The sequence below is a fragment of the Perognathus longimembris genome, chromosome 10 (assembly GCF_023159225.1).
Source record: "Perognathus longimembris pacificus isolate PPM17 chromosome 10, ASM2315922v1, whole genome shotgun sequence".
In the NCBI taxonomy this organism is placed as follows: domain Eukaryota; kingdom Metazoa; phylum Chordata; class Mammalia; order Rodentia; family Heteromyidae; genus Perognathus; species Perognathus longimembris.
In genome coordinates this window covers 65,388,010-65,400,258 of record NC_063170.1, presented here as the reverse complement: position 1 = coordinate 65,400,258, position 12,249 = coordinate 65,388,010, and the positions used below count along the sequence as shown (strand labels likewise).

The window sequence follows — 12,249 nt, the reverse complement described above, 5'->3', positions numbered from 1 at the left end:
AATAATGTCAATGAAAAAGCATAACTATGCAAATGGGGTCCAAGGTAATTTCTTATGTAGGCCTAAACATGAAAAGATTAAAGCAACTTAAACATGTCTTCACTATCACTTTTTCTTAACAGAACCTGCCCACACTATTATAATTCAGAATAGTCTGTTTCAGTAGTGTAACCACTGGGTCACTGTGAATTCAACACCACTGCACAAGTTTTGCTGCTGTTTAGTAAAATAATGAAACGCCCCAGAAAGACTTGAGATATCATGTCATTACTGAACCCAAGCCATAGATCTACTACTGTATCCCATTTGGGGCACTCCTGACTTCAAAGGAAACCATCCCAGCCAATTACCCCCTCAGTGTTTTCCACTGTTTGTGCACGAGGGGAGTACACCCCACCCTGGTTACCCCTACAATGAACAGGCATGGTGACTACACTTAACTGCCTTCATTCCACTGAGTCCTCAGCGCAACTTGTAAGAAACATTCATGGTCTATATTTAACAATGAGAAAGACAAGACTCAAAGAGGAAGTGGCAGATATAGATTTCAAATCCAGTTGCTTGACATTAATGTTCACACTTAATGTTCACATTAAACTAGACTGGTGAGTTGGAATGTGAGCATAAAAACTACCAGGAAGATGTTCAAAGGTTTATTCAACTTCAGATTTCCCACATAATTTCACTATATACCACTGTAATTCAAGCTTCTCTGGGGTAAGATTTACAAGATAACTCTCATTCTTATCACAAAGAAGACTTACACGAAAGCCTAGCCTTTTTATCATATTCAAAATATAATATGAATGCATATCCTGAAGCTTGATGTTGTTAGTTTTTATAATAGTCACAAGTTGCATTCTCCTACACTCAACACCTGTTGTGAAAGTCCGTCCTAAAATAAAAAAGCAGGAACATTATTACAAAGGAATCCTGACAAGAGGCAACCTTTATATATTTTTCAAAAGAACTTTAAATTTCTTCTAATATTAAGACTGAGAGTCCTTCACTATCATGTTCTCCAACAAGGCAGCCTGTTTGAATCACTCCTGTAACCAAACCAGTTGGACAGCTAGTCTCAATTAAATAAGGATTTCACCAGTCACTGGCAAAGTTGATGAATGGCTGCCATTTCTCTTTGGGGAAGTTCTAAAGCCCATCCCTGGCGAGTACAAGCCCTAAACCTGAGTCACAACAACTTCTGGACTCTAAATAAAGACTAGGAAAAACCTTTCACTCCTATTCCTTCCCAGCCAATTAGAAAAACAAAAGAAACTAAAGAAAAACCATTCTACTCAATCACGGCTGAACAAACATGGCACTATATAGAAGTTCTCAGAGTCATTTTCCTCCCAAATACAAATCCTCTGATTCCCGCAGAAATTACATTCCAGCCCTAACAGCACAATGTATGTTGTAAGTTTCTCATATAATGAACACATGGTGTATAAAGGGATTTATTGTTGTTGGGGTTTTTTGTTTGTTTTTTGTTTTTTTGGCTGATACTGGGGCTTGAACTCAGGACCTGGGCACTGTCCCTGGGTGTTTTTTTTTTTTTGCTCAAGGCTTGTGCTAGTCCACGTAAACCACGGCTCCAGTTCGGGCTTTCTGCTGCGTAATTGAAAACTAACTGCCCACCCGGGGCTGGCTTCGAACTTGCCATCCTCAGATCTCAAGCCTATTCAGAGCTAAGGTTACAGGGGTAAGCCACTGGCTCCTGGCTCCTCACACTTTTCTTCCAGGGAGGGAAAAACAATACCTCCAAAGACCAGTCCCTCCTTTCCAAGATTAATTTACTTGTTATGCTGACTGCAGGTCATACCTAACCGCCCAGGATCCTTGTAACTGGCGGCACCAGAGACACTTTGCTTTCATTAACACCAGGGACTACAGTGGACCGGGTGGGCGCGTCCCCTTCCCCACCCCCACCCCCCACAAGCAGCAGCAACCAGCCAATGAATCGTCCACCCTGAAACCCCGCTAACTCAGTTGGAGGGGGGACAAACTGCCCACGGAATTCAGAGGCGGCCCACACCGTCCCCGGGCTTTCACAATGAGGCCTTCGTCCCAAGTGGCGGGCGGGCGGGCGGACGGACGGACGGACGGACGCTCTTCAGTCTTGGGGCTTTCTGGAGAAGGGCCGCACTGCCCAGATCCCACCCTCGGGCAGGGTAGAGGGTGGAGGGGGACGGCCTCCGGGGACCCAAACGCGGAGAGATCGCAACCCCCCACACACACCCACAACTTTCCCACACCCCGACCCCGACCAGCTCGACCCTTTAATAACAACAACTACACCACCACCGGGGAGGACGAACCAACCCTCCAGCCGCTCCTCCCGAGTGACAACCTCCACCGGAAACGAGCGGGCGATCCAGGTGCTGACGGGGGGTGTGGGGGGGGGGGCTCAGCCCGGGGACCCCCGCCCCTGGTCCCCCTCCTCCCGCCCGCCAGGGCCTGGGGAGCCCCACCCCCGCCGCCCCCGCGGCGCCCCCGCGGCCTAGGGCGCGGCTCACCGCGATCACGTTCACGAAGGTGGTCTTGCCCGAGTACTGCAGCCCCACGAGCGTCAGCTCCATCTCCTCCTTCCAGAAGAGCGAGCGGAACCAGTCCAGCAGGCGGGAGATGAGCGCCAGCATGGTGACGGCCGGGACGGACCGACGGACGGTGGGGCGGACCGACGGGCGGGCGGACGGGCGGCGGCGAAGACCTCCACTCGTGCGGGCCTCGGCCCGGACGCCCCTCCCCTCAACGGTTCCCGGGGCCCGGCGGACGCGGGCGGACGCGGGCGGGCGGGCGGGCGGGCGGACGCGGGTGGACGCGGCGGCGGCGGCGGCGGCCGGAGCCAGGAAGCCCAGCGGGTCATATGACTCGCCCTCCCCCCCCCACACACACACACGTTCTGTCTCTGCGCAGGCGCGGGCGCCCACGCCAAGAGCGGCGACGGCGGCGTCGGAACCGGGCTTGGCCTCCGCCTGCAGCGCCACCACCTGGCCGATCCGGGTAGCACCGCGCTCCGCCCGGGCCTGGGGCGGGGCTCCCTTGTGGGAAGCCTTGGCTGGTTCCCTCCCTCCCTCCCTCCCCCATCCCGATCCTCAATCAATTTACTGGAAACCGATCTACAAGGAAAACGTCCATACTCCGTACTCGGAGGAATCCCCCATGGAATGAAAAACCTCTGCGCCCCGGGGCCATGCATGGTGCACGCCTTTAATCCCAGCACTGGGGAGCATGGGGCCGGAGGGTTGGAGAGTTCAAAGCCAGCCTGGGCTGCATTAGCCACACCCTGTCTCAAAGAACCAAACTATGGATGCAGCCTTTCCTCTTCCTCGACTTCCCAGTTTCTACAAAACCCCCAGGGGTTTGATAGCCACGGGTGACAAGTATTTCAGAGTCTCACGAAAACCTCCTAGGGTGGAATTTAAACAAGGATTTGTTATAACAATGAAGTAGGAAGGAATGGGGGAGAATGAAGAAATGTCATCTTTGCGCTCAGTGGGTCCCAGTGAGGTGGGTGCATTCCCATCCTCAGAGTCTTTAGGCGGTGCTTTGGGCTGGGGGAAGCTGGATGGAGAGGTGACCACCGCCCACCCAAAACATGGAGACAGTAGGGTAACTGCAGAACTTCCCTGGCGCTTTCAGGCAAGGCTGGAAGCTCTACCCATTGAGCCACACCTCCATTCCTGCTTTCTCTCTGCCCAAGCTGGCTTTGAACCTCCATCTTCACATCTCAGCCTGTGAGGAGCTAGGATTACAGAGGGGAGCTACTGTTGTCGCAAGACGACCACCAAGAAGGCCACCGAGACTCAGACATTCCGAAATGCAAAAGCAAGGCAAGGCTTTATTCAAGGGAGCTGCAACTTGGGCCTTGTCCTACCCACCGACACAGCGGAGGATAGGAGGGAGCCCCAAGCTACGATTACACAGGGCTTATAATGGCAAAAAACCAAAGTTAGAGCAATCAGGTGTTAAAGCAAGCAAGATTAGGACATAGGTACAAATCTGATTGGCTCAGGGTTCAAGGCATTATAGGGGTCGTCAGAGTTAAGCATTCCCAGCGGTTAGAGTTCTAGACCAACTGGGCCCTAATGGGCTTGTCCTGGGTCTGTTCACAGGGCCTGCTTATCTGGGGTTTACGTGGTAAAGTAGGGTTCATGTGGTAAAGTGGGGCCTGACTTCAAAGTCTGGCACTTCATTTCTCCCTTTTTCTTTTTGGTACCTTGGGAGCCAATCATGGCTCCATTCTGTGCATTTCAATGGCTTGCATGTCTAGGGGATGATACAGAGGTAAGGCATGGGCCAGTAGGGCCCAAAGTAGTATCCGAAAATAATTCTGGTCCCTTGGTTTTAAAGCGGGGCTGATGGGTGAAGATCATCCATCTTTTGTAACTTCTTCAGGCTGACTCAGGGGCATTGACCTTACCTAACCAGGAACCTATAACCTTACCAAGGGACTGCGGGATTACTGCAAACTGAAAATTAACTTTCAGCTATACAGACTTACCATTAGCTGTATAGTGTTTAGTATCCAAATGTAAGCAACACAATAATACATAAACTTCTCAGCTGTGCTCTAAGGGTCGGTGGCTATACCTGTATTCCTGAGCAAGCCCAAAACTACCTAAAATAAGGGGGTCACCTCCCTTTGGAGTGAGCTGCCAAAATAACATCAACACTAGCCAGGGTAGTAAGGAAAGAAGGAAAAAAGAAAATTATAACAATGTTCAGTTTAACTTTCTTTTCTTGAGGCGAAGGCGAAGCGGCTGAGTTAGGTGCTTGGAGACCTCCCATGTTCCATCACGGTAGTCATCGTCCAGGGCAAAGGGGCCAGCTGGCCTGGCGTGGAAGCAATGAACCCAAGTGGCGATGCCGTCTAGGGTCCCTTCCACCATGGTTCTAAGGATTTGGGGTTATGCCTTCGGACGAACACCCAGTCCCCTGGTCTGAATAAATAGGGGGTGGGGACAGAAGCAGAATCATATAATGCCTTAAGTTGGGGTCACATATTCTTGTGCACGAGCTGCAATCGAGTTTACACAAAAATTCAGCATCATCCAAATCAGCAAGCAATTCAATCTGAAGGCTTATTTCAAAAGGAGTGAAGCCAAGCTGATAGGGAGAATTTCTTACTCTAAGCAGAGCAAAAGGAAGGAGTGACACCCAGTCTGTGCCAGTCTCTAAGGCCAATTTAGTTAAGGTCTTTTTTAGAGTCCGATTTACTCTCTCTACCTGTCCTGAACTCTGGGGTCTGTGTGCACAATGCAATTTCCAATCCATCCCCAGTGCAGCGGCTATTCCCTAACTTACTTTTGAGACAAAGGCCAGTCCGTTGTCCGACCCAGTGGTGGATGGGAAGCCATACCTGGGTAGGATTTCTTCCAGGAATCTTCTTAGCCACTACATTCGCAGTCTCATGCTTTGTTGGATAGGCTTCCACCCATCCTGAAAAGGTGTCTACAAAAACTAGCAAATATTTGTATCCAAATTTTCCAGGTTTAAATCTACTTCCCAATACACGCCTGGCCTATCCCCACAGAGGCGAGCTCCTTTAGTAATTTGTTGATTGGGGGCATTGGTAAGCTGACAGGCCTTGCAGTTTTTTTTTTTTTCAAGAGCAATCTGGCTTAATAAAGGAGTGGCTAACAGTTAATATAGTACTGACGACGAGAAAAGGGGTGATCGACCAGGAGCTGGCGATAGGCTGGCGAGCTTGTCCTAGGACACCTTCATGGGCTAACGTTACTCCCATAGTACCGCCCTCTGGGCAAAGCCCACGAAAGGGGAGCACGCGTGCTAGCTGGCAAGAAGTTGGGGGGCTGGTCACAAAGCTACCCCTTCTGGTTCCGGACCCAGAAGGAGGTAGGTGTGGCTCACTTCCGCACGGCCCCAGGGCTGGGGGAAGGGCGGCATCTCGGGATGGCTCTCCTCGCCCTTCCCTCCTCAAGGCCTTGCAATTTTTAACAATATCTTCAATAAGTTGATCTCCTTGTCTAACTTTCACTTTGGAGTGTCGGAGCAAGTCCTGCGTTCTTCGGGTTCCCATGTGAGAAGCTCGGTGGATTCTCTTAAGGATCCCCTTACCCAGCCCTTGTGGCAAGATAAGTTTCCCTTCACAAGTTTTCCACCAGTCATTGTTTCCTTCTCTGTCCGGGGTTTTGTGGGCCATGGGAATTTTCTTTATCCATTCCAAGTCTTCTTGGGAATACTGGGGCACAGGAGGCAAAGCTCGTGGCCGTGGGTCTATTAGAGTCAATACTTCTCTGGGCTGAAGGGCTGCTTCCTTAGCTGCCTGGTCGGCCAGATTATTCCCTCTAGTCACCCAATCAACTCCCTTTTGATGACCCGGACAGTGCATAATGGCAATCTTTGCTGGTTCCCATAGTGCCCGGATGAGGCTTAAAATCTCCTGCCTGTTTCTAATGGCCTTTCCTTCGGCTGTCAGTAAGCCCCTCTCTTGGTATTCACGTCAAGTAGGCCTAAGGCAGGGGCTTCCAGAAGGCTTTTCTAGATTGCCTCAAAGGCTTTTTTGCATCTGCTCAGTCCAATGAAATTCTGGGAGGTTTTTGGTGGCTTCATATAGCAGCTTGGCCATTTCAGCGAACCCAGGTATCCACAGCCGGCAAAAGCCTGCTGTTCCCAGGAACTCTCTGACTTGTCTGGCTGACTTAGGCACAGGGATTTTCAGCACAGTCTCTTTACGTGCATCCAACAGCCAACGCTTGCCCTCTCTTAATATGAAGCCCAGATGGGTGACTTCAGATTTACAAATTTGCGCCTTTTAACATTCTAGTTTGTAAAAGCTTTTTCCTGACTGGCTGGGGAACTGATCTCTGATGACCTAAAAAAAATTACCTTTGCAGGCCTTTAACAGATCTCAATAAGGACACAATCTCAGGTGTACAAGCTTTCTTTCCTAAATAGATGTATCAGCTTAAAATTCTCACTGCCACTCAGAGCTTTGAGTAGATGTGGGGGGTTGAGATTTTAAACTATCCTCTCATTTGACACTTACCCTTACTACCCACTATCACAGATGACTGGCAAGTTCCTGCCCAGTAGACAGACATGGGCATTAGAAAGGCATGCTTACGAACTATTCTTCTAGGACTTCCCGGCTTTGATTAACTTTTGAAAGGCCAAACAGGAGTGACTCTAGGATCTGACACCATCTCTGCCATCCAAGCAGCGGCTTACTGCCTCTGGATGCTCCATCACTTTTGTCCCAGGAGGAGTGACTTTCCACTGGACTTGGACTCAGGGCCTGAGCGCTGTCCCCCAGCTCTCCAGCTCAAGACTAGCACCCTACCACTTTGAGCTCCACACAACTCCGTTCCCAGCACTCTGCTGGCTGCTTAGAGACAAGTCTCTCACAGGGACCTTTCTCTGCCCGGGCTGGCTTCGAACCACAGATTTCAGATCAGTAGTCTTACAAGGGGCCACTTTAGGGGCTGGGGATATGGCTTAGTGGCAAGAGAGCTTGCCTCGTATACATGAGGCCCTGGGTTCGATTCCCCAGCACCACATATACAGAAAACGGCCAGAAGTGGCGCTGTGGCTCAAGTGGCAGAGTGCTAGCCTTGAGCAAAAAGAAGCCAGGGACAGTGCTCAGGCCCTGAGTTCAAGCCCCAGGACTGGCCAAAAAAAAAAAAAAAAAGCAACAAGGTGGTCCACACAGAAGTAGTTTTTAAGCATGCTCTCTTACCTGGAACTTATTAAGGGCCAGTATTAGATCTTGACAAACTTGTAGGAATCACCTGTGCTTCTCTGTGGGTCTGCTGGAAACTGTTACAAAAACCTACAAAGAAGCTGGAATGGCAATTAAACATTTTGGTAGCCATAATTCTCCTTTTCTCACTTTGCAATAATAATTTAGGACAATTTTACTTCCAAATTTCTTATCTAGAAATGTTTTTTTTTTTTTTTTGGCCAGTCCTGGGCCTTGGACTCCGGGCCTGAGCACTGTCCCTGGCTTCTTCCCGCTCAAGGCTAGCACTCTGCCACTTGAGCCACAGCGCCGCTTCTGGCCGTTTTCTGTATATGTGGTGCTGGGGAATCGAACCTAGGGCCTCGTGTATCCGAGGCAGGCACTCTTGCCACTAGGCTATATCCCCAGCCCTAGAAATGTATTCTTGATTTCCAAAGCCTTTTAACACTAACACAACACTTTAGCTTTTATCTGCATTGAAAAAACTCTAAAGCTTACCGCATGGCATGAAGACCTTTGAATTTTTCCTTAATGCAAGAATTACAATTACAGAATTAGAAATACTTATCCGTTCAGCTTTCTAATATATTAGTGAGAAACATTGGCCCATTTTGCCATTTCTTCCTGCATACATAGAGTTAATGAGAGTTTACTTCTATCCCCATCAGTTTAATATATATCCTTTTAAATCCAAATTTCTGACACTTAGCTCTGATTTTTTTAAACTATAGTTCCTCTTTAATGCAATGCAAGAATCCTTTAAAGCATTTGGTAATGCCCAAACTTGATGGCCATTTGAATTTAAACTTAAACTCACTCAATTTTACATCATACTAACAGTCTTGAACATGTTCACACTCACACATGCACACACACATACATATTCAAAAGATCTTAAAGCATGCAGAATAAGCATCGGCCGTACATTTTAAGACAAAAACCTTTAACAAATGATTTTAGCATTCTCCAGCCTCATTTTCCAGGGCTTGATAGTTTTAGTAAAACATTTTTAGTCTTAGTAAAACATTTTAGCGGGCTGGGGATATAGCCTAGTGGCAAGAGTGCCTGCCTCGGATACATGAGGCCCTAGGTTCGATTCCCCAGCACCACATATACAGAAAACGGCCAGAAGCGGCGCTGTGGCTCAAGTGGCAGAGTGCTAGCCTTGAGCGGGAAGAAGCCAGGGACAGTGCTCAGGCCCTGAGTCCAAGGCCCAGGACTGGCCAAAAAAAAAAAAAAAAAACATTTTAGCACACCAAATAATTTTCTGCTTAAGAAGGCTGGGTGGGGGGTCCCCCTAGAGTTATTTTTTGCGGACACTCACACTGATTGTGAGCTGTCGCCTGTACGTCTCATGCAGGTTTGACACAAAAGAGACTATCAGAACACAGACGACAGCGCTGCGTGGTGGGGTCACTCCCCACCGCCTGTGGGTGGCTTGGGCTGGCCTCGTGTCTACCCCTGTCGTCGGCGGCTACGGGTCAGGACTCGGGGCCGACGCCTCCGTGCCCTGGGCTGCTGGCGCCAGGACTGGTCGGGACCCTCCAAAGCGGAGGACACAGCTGAAACATTTTAAGAAAGGCCGAACCCAAGCCGGAGTGTCCCTGTCAACTAGTTCCCTCCAGGTGTCTATATAAGGAATCTGGTCTAGATAGCCTAAATGAGGGGCGTCGATTTAAAGCTCCCCTCAGGTGGCCAATTAGCTCTCTCAAGGATGGGCCATTCTGACTTGCACAGGGTAACCCTAGCAAGTCAGAGCCTGAGATCTTGAGAATTGCAGTTCCTTACGGGCCACACCTTGGTTCTGAGCTATCTCCTTGACCTCCCTCCAGCGAGCTAGGGTCAAGTCTAGGGGGCTAGATGGAGGTGCCCAAGATAGAACGTTACCCATAGCTCTGATCAGATGTTTAGTTCAGAAGGCTAAAAAAAAAAAAACACACACACACACACAACACACAGGCCTAAGAATAAGAAAAGAGTTGGAGATCTCCTAAGTTGGCCCACAAGCCTCCTCCTCCTGCTAAGCAGCAGGAGGAGACCTAAGTTGGCCCAACCTCCCGCAAGGGTGCAGGAAGAGTGGACCCCAGTGGACTCAGAGTCTGGGGCGCAGGTAAGAGTGGAGAGTCTCCTAGGTTGGCCCACAAGCCTCCTTCTGCAAGCTAAGCAGCAGGAGCAGATCTAAGTTGGCCCAACCTCCTGCAAGGGTGCAGGAGGAATGGACTCAAGTGGACTCAGAGTCTGGGGCGTCCCCCAGTCTCCTCGGGATTGCCGAGTAAGCACGTCCGCTTCGACAACCCCTTCAAGAACCCCTTTAAGAAATAAGCAAAAGCAAAACAGACACACAGACAAATTACAGGACAAGACAAATAAACAAATGAACAGCGCTGTTTCCTTACCTTCGGAGTCTGGGGTCTCGGGGGTCTCTAGGGTGATCCCGGACGAGCCCCCAAATGTTGTGCCAGGTCACGAGATGACCGCCAAGAAGGCCACTGAGACTCAGATGTTCTGAAATGCAAAAGCAAGGCAAGGCTTTATTCAAGCGAGCTGCAACTCGGGCCTCGTCCTACCCACTGACACAGCGGAGGTTAGGAGGGAGCACTGAGCTACGATTACACAGAGCTTATAAAGGCAAAAAACAAAGTTACAACAATCAGGTGTTCCAGCAAGCAAGATTAGGACACAGGTACAAATCTGATTGGCTCAGGGTTCGAGGCATTCTAGGGGTGGTCAGAGTTAAGCATTCCCAGCGGTTAGAGTTCTAGACCAACTGGGCCCTAATGGGCTTGTCCTGGGTCTGCTCACAGGGCCTGCTTATCTGGGGTTCACGTGGTAAAGTGGGGTTCACGTGGTAAAGTGGGGTTCACATGGTAAAGTGGGGCCTGACTTCAAAGTCTGGCACTTCACTACCAGCCCACAGAGCTTGTAAGGAAATAGAATCCGTGTAGAAGTGTTCATCTGATGAAGCCCAGTGCACTCGCAGAGACAGGAATCGGGCGTCCCCGAGGGGAACGGAGGGCAGCCAGTGAGTCTTTTTTTATTTGGTTGTGTTGTGCCAGTTCTGGAACTTGAACTCAGGGCCTGGGTGCTGCCCCTTAGCTTTTCCGCTCAAGGCTGGTGCTCTACCACTTGAGCCACCGCTCAACTTCCAGCTTTTGCTAGTGAATGAGAGGTCAAAGTCTCCAGACTTCCCTGCCCGGGCTGGCTTTGAACTTCAATCCTCCAGATCTCAGCCTCCTGAGTATCTGGTATTCTAGGCACAAGCCACGGACACCTAACTGCCACTGACGTTTGGAGGCTGCCAGTGAGAGGACTCTGAAGACTGGTCCCCAAGCCCCAGAAGTGGGGGAGGGCAGGGAAAGACCCTGCCCCAGGCTTCAGAGCAGGCAAAGCCTCGGTGCACTCTGCTTTCAGGCTTCTTGCCCGGCACACATACTGAGAGACGACACATTTGTCCACGACGGCACCGTGGCTGGCGAGGGAAGGCCAAGGGCAAGAGCCAGGGCCGTGTCCGCAGCGAGGCGGCGCGGTGTCTGCTTAGGGGGCGATGGAGGTGGCTGGGACGGGTCGGGAAGCCTTTGGTGATGGCTGTCTAGCGTGACCAGTGGCTGTGCAACTCAAGTCTCCCACTTCTGCTCTTAGCCCCGGGATCCCCCCCCCACCCCGGGGCTCGTCAGGAGGGGCCATCCTCCATGCTTCCTGCTTGTTCCAGTGAGGAGCCAGGAGGAGAAGCCCAGGCTGTCCACGCCCGCCCCTCGCTCCCCCCCCCCCAGCCACACCCCTGGCCCACAAAGTCTCGACACCCCATTCCCGGCTCCAGCCCCCACACTGGAGCTTCCCTCTTTTCTGATCGGGTGCCTGGCCTGTCACCCCGAGAATGACCAGCAACAGGGCCGGCTGGGTCCTCTCCCCCCCACCCCCCCGGGCTCGCTGGGGGTTCTGCAGAGCCCTGGCCTGGGCACACCCAGCCCACCTCCAGTTGTGACCGTCAAAAAGCCAGGCGCCGGTGGCTCCTGTCATCCTAGCTACTCAGCAGGCTGAGATCTGAGGATCGGGGTTCAAAGCCAGCCCGGGCAGGAGACTCTCACCTCCCTTCCCCTCCCCAGGAGCCCCTAGTTACACCCTCGGTCTGTGTTTTTCCCTAGATGCAGCCGAGCCCGTGCGCATGCGTCCGTGGATGCCGGGTGGATTCCGGCCGCTCTCAGATCTGGCTTCCACATCGGAGCAGAAACGTACGACATTTTGGTATTTTGAGCTCGTCTGGCTCCGTATGATGTCCTTCGATGGCATCCATTTTTCTGCGAATCAAGATTTCCTTTTTTTTTTTTCTTTACGGCTGTGTAATATTCCATAACATGCATACATGCTATATAATGGGATCTGGGGTGTGGAATGGAATGTGAAATATATTATGTGACACATAGTGTGATCTATACAATGTGATATAATTGTAATACACTATACTATATATTTATATATCAAATATGGAATGTACATAAGATATGGTCATATATGATATGTCATATATATTATATACTACATAGTAT

At 50.5% G+C, this 12,249-nt stretch overlaps 1 protein-coding gene across 1 annotated transcript in view; it reads right to left on the bottom strand.

Moving 5' to 3' along the window:
* Arl8b (ADP ribosylation factor like GTPase 8B) overlaps positions 1–2,803 on the bottom strand; it is a 33,428-nt gene extending 30,625 nt beyond the window's left edge. The window contains exon 1 of the mRNA XM_048356197.1: positions 2,517–2,803. Within this exon, the coding sequence (XP_048212154.1) occupies positions 2,517–2,639 (123 nt within the window). The 5' untranslated portion in view covers positions 2,640–2,803. The remainder of the gene's footprint in view (positions 1–2,516) is intronic.
* Between the last annotated feature and the right edge of the window lie 9,446 nt (positions 2,804–12,249).